The sequence below is a fragment of the Brachycentrus maculatus genome, unplaced genomic scaffold, assembly GCF_059751285.1.
Source record: "Brachycentrus maculatus isolate JH-2025_06_01 unplaced genomic scaffold, ASM5975128v1 h1tg000326l, whole genome shotgun sequence".
NCBI classification, from domain to species: domain Eukaryota; kingdom Metazoa; phylum Arthropoda; class Insecta; order Trichoptera; family Brachycentridae; genus Brachycentrus; species Brachycentrus maculatus.
In genome coordinates, this window is record NW_028281075.1 from 2,290,287 (window position 1) to 2,300,504 (window position 10,218).

The 10,218-nt window shown below is 33.2% G+C and overlaps 2 protein-coding genes across 6 annotated transcripts; one reads left to right on the forward strand and one right to left on the reverse strand.

Annotated features, from left to right (window-relative positions):
* Positions 1-2,904: 2,904 nt before the first annotated feature.
* On the reverse strand, positions 2,905-4,644 carry heix (UbiA prenyltransferase domain-containing heix). The gene is made up of 2 exons (XM_088268591.1): positions 4,467-4,644; positions 2,905-4,086 (listed from the first exon to the last, which is right to left on the reverse strand). The coding sequence occupies exon 2, from the start codon at positions 4,078-4,080 to the stop codon at positions 3,049-3,051; it is 1,032 nt and encodes a 343-aa protein (XP_088124717.1). The 5' UTR covers positions 4,081-4,086; positions 4,467-4,644; the 3' UTR covers positions 2,905-3,048.
* Positions 4,645-6,264: 1,620 nt separating this feature from the next.
* Positions 6,265-9,651, forward strand: LOC148304283 (sedoheptulokinase-like). 5 transcript variants are annotated; one of them, XM_088268627.1, is made up of 4 exons: positions 6,265-6,305; positions 6,722-6,813; positions 7,139-7,458; positions 8,083-9,651. In XM_088268627.1, exons 3-4 carry the CDS (start codon positions 7,166-7,168, stop codon positions 9,188-9,190), a joined length of 1,401 nt encoding a protein of 466 aa, XP_088124753.1. In that variant the 5' UTR covers positions 6,265-6,305; positions 6,722-6,813; positions 7,139-7,165; the 3' UTR covers positions 9,191-9,651. The 5 variants fall into 5 exon arrangements, with proteins under 5 accessions (XP_088124753.1, XP_088124754.1, XP_088124751.1 ...); XM_088268628.1 differs by lacking the exon at positions 6,722-6,813 and having other exon boundaries at positions 6,271-6,406; XM_088268625.1 differs by lacking the exon at positions 6,265-6,305 and having other exon boundaries at positions 6,447-6,813.
* Positions 9,652-10,218: the final 567 nt, after the last annotated feature.

The following is a 10,218-nucleotide window of genomic DNA, read 5'->3' on the forward strand; positions in this document are numbered from 1 at the left end:
AGCCCTTTCCGGTCCCCCAAAATTAAAAAATTAAAATCTAGGTAGAGTTACATTCCAATTGGAAAAAAATCTTTTGTCCTGTGCTCCACATACTGTTTAATAGATACGAGTGACAAAAATGTAAGCTTGGAATTTGAATAGATAATACTAATGACGAAAAAAATGTCACATAACATCCGACATGGGACCTAAGAGCAAAAAATCGATGTCGAATGAGATTCAACATTGGACCAGTAAGGGTCAAATACTGGTGACTGATATTTTACAAAATATATGAAATCAAAGTTTATCGCATACAAATGCAAGCTTTTTTCATGTTATTTTCAACACAAAAAAGCATATCTTAATATGTTTGTACATACATGTTCAGGATACTTATATTTATTTTCTCAGCATGGCTTGCATGAAATAGTACATACAGTTTATTTCAATAAGAACATTACATCAATTTCAATTTTTAAAAAAAATTATTGACCTTTCTATTTTTAAGGTACTTGTAAATTAGTTTGAGTTAAATAAGTAATTTTTATGAACCACAATTTAATAAGAAATATGCTCTTTCATTGTTTTGTACCCCGGCACATTTAAATTAATTAAGACGATTCTAAAATAAATATGCGCTTTTGTACTTCAGAAAATAATTTCATGTTAATAACATCATCTGGCTATTGTTGATAAACCTATTTTAAGAATATTATTTTATCATTTAAATGGTAAAATTAAATATGTTCGTATGTGTGTAAAGAAAGACGGTTGATATTCAATTTAAAATATTTAATTTGTATTTAAAAGAAAAAAAATAATGTTTGGTATCACAACAACGATAAATAGTTGAAAGTGGAATGATCACCCAAAATGATAGAAAAAAAACATAAATAATTGGAATTAAAATTCAACTGTAAAAAGTATATTCATGAAACTTGTGATAAACGCTTATAAATACTAGCTTAAAACTATTTATGAAATAAAACATCTTCCAAATGCTACTTTAAAAAAATTAAAAAACCCCATCTGTTCAATCCTTCCTATATTCCTTGTTATCCTCAAGGGATATTAGCAGTATATAATTTATACGAGCTAGTATATGTATGTGTAGGTAATCTCGGGTACCCCAGCTATTGCTGTTATTCTTTTTCCCTTCTGATAGTTACTATTCTTCCTCTTTTCTCTATTTTTATTTCCTTTCCAATACAGTAAAATGTCCTTCACCCTGAAGTCTTTTACTTCTGGCCATCTCCATCCCTTCAAACATGTTCCCCTCCCCTATATCCAACAATTTGGAGTGCAGGGATGATCCCCCTGCCTTCACATAATCACTATCTTGTGCAGTGTCCTATAAACTACCTGGGTATGGACAGGGGTAAAAAAAAAAAAGTAATAATAATAATGTTACTAGCTTTCATCTTAAAAATTTGATAGAAACGAATCAGAATAAGCCTTAATAGGGTCTTTTATAAATCATAGATTATGTTTTGAATGTACATAATAAATACGTATTAAAGAATATTTTAAAATTTTTAATGATGTTACTATAAATGCATGAAAATCATCATTTACAATTTTGTTTTACAAATAAGGAAATATTTTATGGCTAGTTGTTAGATACTTGGAAAAATATTGATACAATCGTCTCCCGAGCACACCGCTTCTTGCCCCTTTGCCCTATGTTTAGATAATTAATATGCCCATTGTAGTAACTTACAGGCCTTATGGGCAATTAGCTATAGATGCACTTCCTATTGGACGTGCTTAGCTGGAATTTAAGTGCAAAATTACAGGTTTTTATCTATAAGCACACATAAATAGTTGAGACTACTAACTAAAAGAGACGGTTAGCTTCTCTCACAAAATCAGGTGTGTTTGTACCTGTATGTGCAATTGTATTGAGTGTTGTGAATGAAACATAACGTCTGCTATATCATGGATTTCGTAGAATGTTTGGGAAAAATTTCTTTTTATAGGTAATTTTAAGTATACATATTGTCACATAAATACAGAATTACACTGTGTCGCATACAAGTAATTTTTTTATTTTATACATGCATTGTGTTCCTTCCGCAACTGATTTTGAGCAGTTGCATAACTATTTATACAAGTTTTTAAATTATATAAATAGTTATTCATGTAAATAAAACATAAAACGACCCTACTGTATTTCAGAAATGGCATTGTGTCAATTTTCATTAAAATTGTCGCTAATAGCAGACAATTTCGACTGTTGGTTCAGCATTAATCAATATATCAATCGAGTCGACTTCCTGATGCCAGAACCTAAAATTATGCTACTTTTGCTATCAAAGGAGGCATGGATAAAGATACCTAATTATATATAGCACTTTCATTAAATTTGTTAGAGCTATCAATGCAATACAATGTGAGTGACGATTCATTGGATTGGTATCTCAAGTGCAGGACAGATCACGTTACCTTAATGTAATAAGCAGACAAGATAATACTCCGTTAATGTGATGCAGTACCCTGTGCACCATTGAATGCGGATGAAGGCTAGAAGATCAATGCAAGGCTGTTTATTTACCACAAGCAAGAATGGGAGAGCCATCGTCACACGAAGAAAAAGATAAGCTATAAGCTAAGTATCCTTACACTGTAATATGTTGTGCGTTTATTTTATGCACAATTTTTATGGAAAAGATAGTCTGCAGCAATAATTAAGACCCAACATACATATACTGCAACGTATTTAATAACATATAAGTCAATCACTTTATCAAGGAATTTATTTGCGCTAAGTGCAAACAATTTCCTTTATTGTATTTGTTTCATGAAAAATGTAATATAAAATTTTATTCATTGTCGACAAATGGTGTGTGAAAAATGATCTGTTTAAAATAGGTAACATAGATGATCATAAGGTGACTTTCCGCTCTATCAAGTACTTCATTGTTCAATATTTAAGTACAAATTGTTATTATGTAATTCTAGCGAGAACATTGTCACAAACAAACATGAATTTCATTTAAAAAATTCTACAATATATATTCCAATAAATTAAAACAATCGAGAATAACACATGTTATTTCATACATACTATTTTGTAAAAAAGGGTAATGTATGTGAACAACAACAAGCGAGAATATAGAGAAGGCCAAAGCATATGTTCAATTTAGCAGTCTGTTTGGGAACATCTTTCAGAGTTTCCAATCTTCGAAAGTTTTTTTCAATTTGGAAGGCCCTCGGAAGGGTAAGAAGGGGTAGCATAAACCAAAATGTGTATTTTGTAGCCACAACCATAAACAAAATATACGGAGTGAAGAGGAAGAATGCATAGAGGACATGAGAAGCCGTGTGACCAATCAGGATGGCCAGAGTTACAATTCCGGCTTTCCGATCCGCCTCCAAGTCTCTAGTGTTGTTACTGTGAAGGATAGCCTCAGTGTTGAGAGCGAGTGGAATAGCGTAATATATGGTAATCCAGTGTATCCTTCCCGTTTGGGACAGAAAGGCAAACAGCACAGAAATAGGTCCAAATATGATAAGTATCAGTACATCTCCGAGAGCGATGTACTTTAGTCCAATCCCTCCCGTATACAGGAAGCTGGAAGATAAACCCCCGAAGTAGACCAGAGCCAGGTGAACCATCTGAGCTGGAGACAGCCAAACGAGAAGGCCGAAGCCGATGCAACCTGCGCAGTACAACATGGCTCCTAAGGAAACCACTTCGTCCAGAGTCAAGATGTGGTCCACCAGAGTCCTGTCATCTGACTTCCGGTTATCTATTCCCTTTACGAAATCGAAGTATGTGTTGACAACATTTCCCGCACAATGCACAGTAACCACAGTAAACAGTGTGAGCAAAAGTATAATCCAACTGAAGTCGTTGCTGCCAGGAAATTTGAATGCAACTGCAGACCCCAACAGCGTTGGTAGTAAGCTCACACTGAGAGACCACGGTCTTAAAGCTAAAACATATGTTCTCAGCTTCATCAGTGGAGTACTTTTGTAAGTTCTTGTTGATGCTACATTCCCTGATTTTGTAAGGAATGAAGATGGCGAACCAGATTCTCCTGTGATTATTTTATCTTCCTCGCAAACATCTCCGTTGGAAATCTTATCATCCATATTGAGCTAAAAATAAATTAACTTTCAATAATAAAAATAATAACAATACTTTCAATATTAAAATAAAATATATACTTGAACTGTCTTAATTATTCACATATTTAGGAGTCAGTTTTGTATTTTAATCAGTTAAATGGATTAGGTATTTAAAATCGTTAAAAAGGTATAATTTTAACATTTCACCAAATCGTGAAAAGTTTTTGAGATACAAATGAAAGAGTTATCGAATTTTAGTTGTGAATAATTCTGATTTTAAGTTAATTTATACATTTACTTTTATGTTTTTATTTTTAATTAAGTAAATATGGGTGAACATAACAAAAAAATAAGAAAAAAAACTTGACATAACCTAACAACATAACATTGCAGATACTACATTACTTTACCTTTGTATTGTTATAGAACCGGAAAGTGTAACTTTAGAAAAAATAAAACCAGAATTATTTTCCAGAACTTCTAAAGATTTCTATAGACGCAGTACTATTTTTAAACCATTTCTGCATCATATTCCCTGGCGAGTTCTGTCAAAACGTCACGTATTACAGAAAGAAAAAAAACATTTCCATATTTAACATCAAAGACAAGACATGGATAATCTATATCTTCTGGATGTCAGCACACGGTTGTTTTCAGCTTTCGGAATTTACCAAGGATTAGCAGGTACATACGTTTTTATCATATTTCATATTCATCATTTTCACTTGGAATTCACCAAGGATTAGCGCACACGTTTTTGTAGAAATTTAATTCGTCATTTTCACTATACACCATGAATGATAAAATAAGATTTTTGGAATCAGTGATTAAGTTTCATTTCTCGAATCAAATGCAATCAATGTGTCTTAAGATGGGGACTAACCGGAGTATTTCGTCGAAACGTAGCATTCGCGGCGAGCATCCGACTTTGGATGGAGTACTTGGAACGAGCGGCGAGCAGCTCGGCTCACTGTAATGATTATACGAATGCTAGCATCGTAACGTGTTATGGTGGGGTCTGACGGGAGTCATTTCGTCGTAACGTAACATGTTCCGATGCAAGCATTCATATAGTCCAAGTACTCCATCCAATGTTCGGATTCTCGCCGCGAATGTTACGTTACGACGAAATTCTCCGGTCAGTCCCCACCTTTAAGTAAAAATTTCCCTTTCATTCCACTAGAATCTGATATTCTATATAGGTAGGGACTAACCGGAGCATTTCGTCGTAATGTAACATTCGCGGCGATCGTCCAAAATCGGTTGAAGTACTCGGAACGAGCTCGGCTCGCTGTACTGACTTTACGAATGCTTGCATCGTAACGTGTTATGGTGGGGACTGATCGGAGTCATTTTTTCGTAACGTAACATGTTACGATGCGAGCATTCGTATCGTCGTTACAACGAAATAACTCCGGTCAGTCCCCACCATAAGGCTCCATGTTAGGATCTTTATTATCCATTTTATTAGCTGATGATGTGTCCAAGATTGTTTATTCACATGGTCTTTTGTCCTATTTTTATGCAAATGATCAGCAAAACTATTTTTATTGCAAACCAAATGATTCGCTTTAAAGAAAAAAAAATAGTGAGGGCACAGATAAAATATATGGCTGAATAACATCGAATAAATTGATTTTAAACCCAACAAAGACAGAGTTTCTATGAACAGCCACGAAAAGACGTCAACACATTATTATTATTTCTTATTGGACAATTTGTATACTGCTGGTTTTGTGAGATATCACCTCAAGGGTGCTTTACAATTAACGCTCCGATCAGTCCCCACCTTAAAAATTAATTTAATAAGGCAATTCACGAAATGTCACCGGTATGTATCTCAGAGTATTGTTTTGCTGAGACAATCAATGGAAGACAGGCAGCCCTTCGATCAGCAAGAGCATCAGCTAACGGCAGCCCAACTGCCGTCCCGCGGTGTGTAACAACTTACCTACGAATCTGAGGTCTATCAATTTTTTTTTGGCAAAGCATCCAAAATTAGCTTAAAGGTACATGAAATAGTAAATAGTAAAAAATGAAATAGTAAAAAACAACAACCAAAAATATGCACTTCCGGCCATCGGCTTTTCGGCGTTGATTTTTCACTTCTAGTCGTCAGCAGGGGGAGCGCAATTCGCTTCCAGTCGCTGGTTTTCGAGGGCGCCGTTCCGCGGCGTTCAGCGCCGTTTATGTATTTTTTAGTTGGTGCAGTCAGTAACTTTAAACATAAAAAGTAAATCCACTCACAAGTAGGAATAGGCTATAAAACTTATAAAGTTGAAGTCTAAGTAGAACCATGATAAGCGGTGTTGCATAAGCCGTAGCTAGATTTCAGTCACTTTGACGTTAGGTAATTCAAAAAAAATAAAGCAGTGTGGGTGACTTTGCTTTGTGTGTGTGTGTGTGTGTGTGTGTTTGTGTTTGTGTGTGTGTTGTGTGTGTGTGTGTGTGTATGGTTTCAACAATTTCAGCTGATTCAAGCTAATTTCTTATTTCAGCATTCAGCCAATTTCATTCAGCTGGGATGAATTAGTCTGCGGCTGGGATTATACAGTTTTACAATTAGTTAGTCTTTGATCCCAGTGGAGTAACCGGTGGTCTGTGGTAGTATTCTGCATTAGTAGCGGAGCTTATCATGTAATATTTGAGCTTGTTGTTTTTTCAGTTAATATGAACTGAATGTGATAAAAAAAATTAATGCGTATAGGTGAAATAAAATAGGATTGAAAAATTCTCATTGTGGGTAGAAAGTCCGAGGTAATCTTCACAAAGCTATTACTTCATGTATCTTAACTTTAATTAATAAAAGTTTAATGATTTTATGTAGTCATGTATTTATAAGTACATAGTGTTATCAGTTTATATATTTAATCTTTGATTTGGCTTTCGTTGGTAATCGCCTTGTGAAGAGCAGTATATGTGCTACTGATTTTTTTGTACGGTTTTATAGTCAAGTCTAAACACTGTCTAAAACATTCTCGAAAGGTGAAAGTTCACAAAAAAATCTGATATTAACTATAAAAAAATACTATAAGTATATAAAGTATAATTTTGTTTTTAAAATTATGTTTGTCATCTGTAGGTGCTGTATTGAAGAATTCTTGCAGAAATGGCTGCTAAAAAATTAATTCTTGGTATGGATATTGGTACTACTTCCGTAAAAGTTTGCGTATATGATATTGATACCCGGGAAATAGTTGCTAAACAAAATAAAGACACTGCTGCCAATATTCCAAGCGATTTGGGTAGCGAAGGAAATAAACAGGATGTTCCGAAGATAATTTCTGCAGTCCACGGGTGTGTGTCCCGACTACCCAAAGAATTGCTAAAACAAGTTGTTAGTATTGGAGTGTGTGGACAGATGCATGGAGTACTTTTATGGAAGAATGAAGACGAAAAAAAGTAAGTGGCATAAATAATAAATATTCATACAACATTAGTAAAATATGAATTTTTTCTTTTTCCTCATTTGTCTTAAGGTGGAGACTGACCGGAGCATTTAGTCGTAATATAACGTCATAACATCGCTAGCGGTGAGCATCACCAAGCATCCGAAACTATGGATGGAGCACTCGGCTCGGTGTACTGACTGCTTGAATGCTCGCATCGCAACAGTTACGTTACAACGAAATGCTCCGGTCAGTCTTCACCTTTACATTAAAATTATAAATTTTAAATTATAGGAAGGCAGTCTAATGTTTCAGATAATTGGTAAAGGTCATTCTTTCTTCATATGCTTTCACAGCCAAGAATCAAACCCCATGTTTTATGCTTTTTGATATTTCTGATTGCATTGCAATAAATGATAATAAATGCGGCCCCATTTATTTAAGTAAAATAACATTTTAAAAAAACTTCATAGAAAGTTATAAAGTAACTTCAATACAAAAATATTTATTTATGCAGATAAATAACTTGCTAACTTTATTTCCAATTTCTTTTTCTCAGTTGTGTTAAGAGTAGTGAGTAGTGTTTAATTTTGTTAAACATAAAGTTGATTATTATTTCTCTTTTTTATATTTGCAGAGCTTGGGAAGCAATTGAGAAAGACGGGACCCTGGTACGATATGAAGCTCGTAGGAGCAATGTCTCTGCGCTTTACACTTGGCAAGATAACCGTTGTAAGAAAGAATTCTTGGACAATTTGACAAAACCAGATTCTCATCTAAACTGTTATTCTGGATACGGTTGCGCAACTCTACTTTGGATGGCGAAACACAAACCTGAAAAGTTAGCACTTTTTAACCGGGCCGCAACCATACAAGATTTTGTAGTTGCCATAATGTGTAATCTGGACATTCCAATAATGACAAACCAGAATGCCGCCAGTTGGGGCTATTTTAATACAGAATCTAATACATGGAACATTGACATATTGGAGAAAGAAAATTTTCCAATAAATTTATTGCCCCAAATTACTATGAGTGGTAAAGCTGCCGGATCATTACATGAAATGTGGTATGGGATCCCTAAAGGTACTCCAGTGAGTGCAGCTCTCGGGGATCTTCAATGCTCCTTTTTAGCCACTCTTGAAAATAACACTGATGCTGTTTTAAATATCTCTACATCTGCACAGTTGGGTTTCGTAGTAGCTGAAATCGGTAAATCACTTAAAACAGTAGAATATATTCCATATTTTGACGGCAAGTATTTAGCTACTGCCGCATCACTAAATGGTGGAAATACCCTAGCTACCTTTGTGAAGATGCTGCAACAATGGGTTATGGATTTAGGATTTGCCGTACCTCAGTCTAAAGTTTGGGAGAAACTCATTTCTCTGGGGAAAGAAGACAATGCTTCTTCCTCTATAGATGTTCATCCAGTTTTGCTAGGAGAACGACATTCACCAGAAAGATATGCATCAGTTACTAATATCAATTTATCAAATTTATCCTTGGGTCAAGTTTTCAAAGGACTTTGTGATGGATTAATTCGAAACATTAATTCGATGATGGCTAGAGAAATTTTGGTTAATGCTGGTATAACCAGAATTTTAGGAAATGGTTCCGGCCTGTCCCGTAACATTGTTCTCCAAAAAGCTGTTGAAACTTACTACAATCTTCCTTTAGTATTCACTTCTGGTGGAGATGCTGCAAAGGGTGCTGCTATATCCATGGTGCATGATTATATATAATGTAATTACACAACTGCATTGACTGCTTGTTATTGTAACCATACATACCTTTACATTGTCATTGCTATATGCTTTGACAATTGTATATGTATAGGTAAATTGATTATTGTGTTTGGATTTAACTAGAAAGCTTTCTAAAAAAGGTCATTTTAGTCATTTGTTATTACCCTAAGAACTAAAATGACACCTTTTCTCAAATAGATTTACATTTATTCTTGCCAAATCATGTGATTTTCAGGGAATCAATCATTTTGATAAATGGTCAATTTTTTAAATAAATTTTGACGCGTTTCTATTATTATTTTTTGGTTTAATTATATAAAAATACAGGTATGTAAAATATCTGGTATGTTGGGGAAGTTTTAATATATTTTTAAATATAGATTAATAAACTAATTAAATTGATAAACTTTTCAAAAAATGTTGATTCTTTGTGGCACATTTTATAAACTTTTACAAAATTAATAAAACAGAAAGTTTGTTTTTAACCAATTTAATTTTTGGTTCTATTATTCCAACCGGTTTCGACTAATACCTAGTCTTCTCTGATGAAGTTTTAATGTAAAAAAAGGTATATATATATACGATTGCCTTTAGAAAAAGTATATTGGTACTAAACGAGCTTATTAGGGTAGTTTTATGTGATTTGTAGTGTAAAAATGTTAAATTTAATCTGCATAATATATATATATATATATATATATATATATATATATATATATATATATATATATATATATATATATATATATATATATATATATATATATATATATATATATATATATATATATATATATATATATATATATATATATATATATATATATATATATTATTTGTTTATTTAAAAGCCTAAGCTTTAGCTAAGCTAAAGTACGTTATTAAAAATAAATTGAATAAAACGCAATAAACCAACCTAAGACACCAAAAATATTTTTAAGCTTTTAGATATATGTTTTATTTACTGAATTCGATCAAATTGTATATTTTTATTTATCTTATACCTTTCTTTTTTATAGAATTTT

What these genes read in the sequence shown, in the direction of transcription:
- heix (XM_088268591.1), bottom strand. Translation starts at nt 4,080, where the DNA reads ATGGATGATAAGATTTCCAACGGAGATGTTTGCGAGGAAGATAAAATA.
- LOC148304283 (XM_088268627.1), top strand. Translation starts at nt 7,166, where the DNA reads ATGGCTGCTAAAAAATTAATTCTTGGTATGGATATTGGTACTACTTCC. An exon ending in AAGAATGAAGACGAAAAAAA is followed by an intron (nt 7,459 to 8,082) that starts GTAAGTGGCATA and finishes TTATATTTGCAG; the next exon opens with AGCTTGGGAAGCAATTGAGA.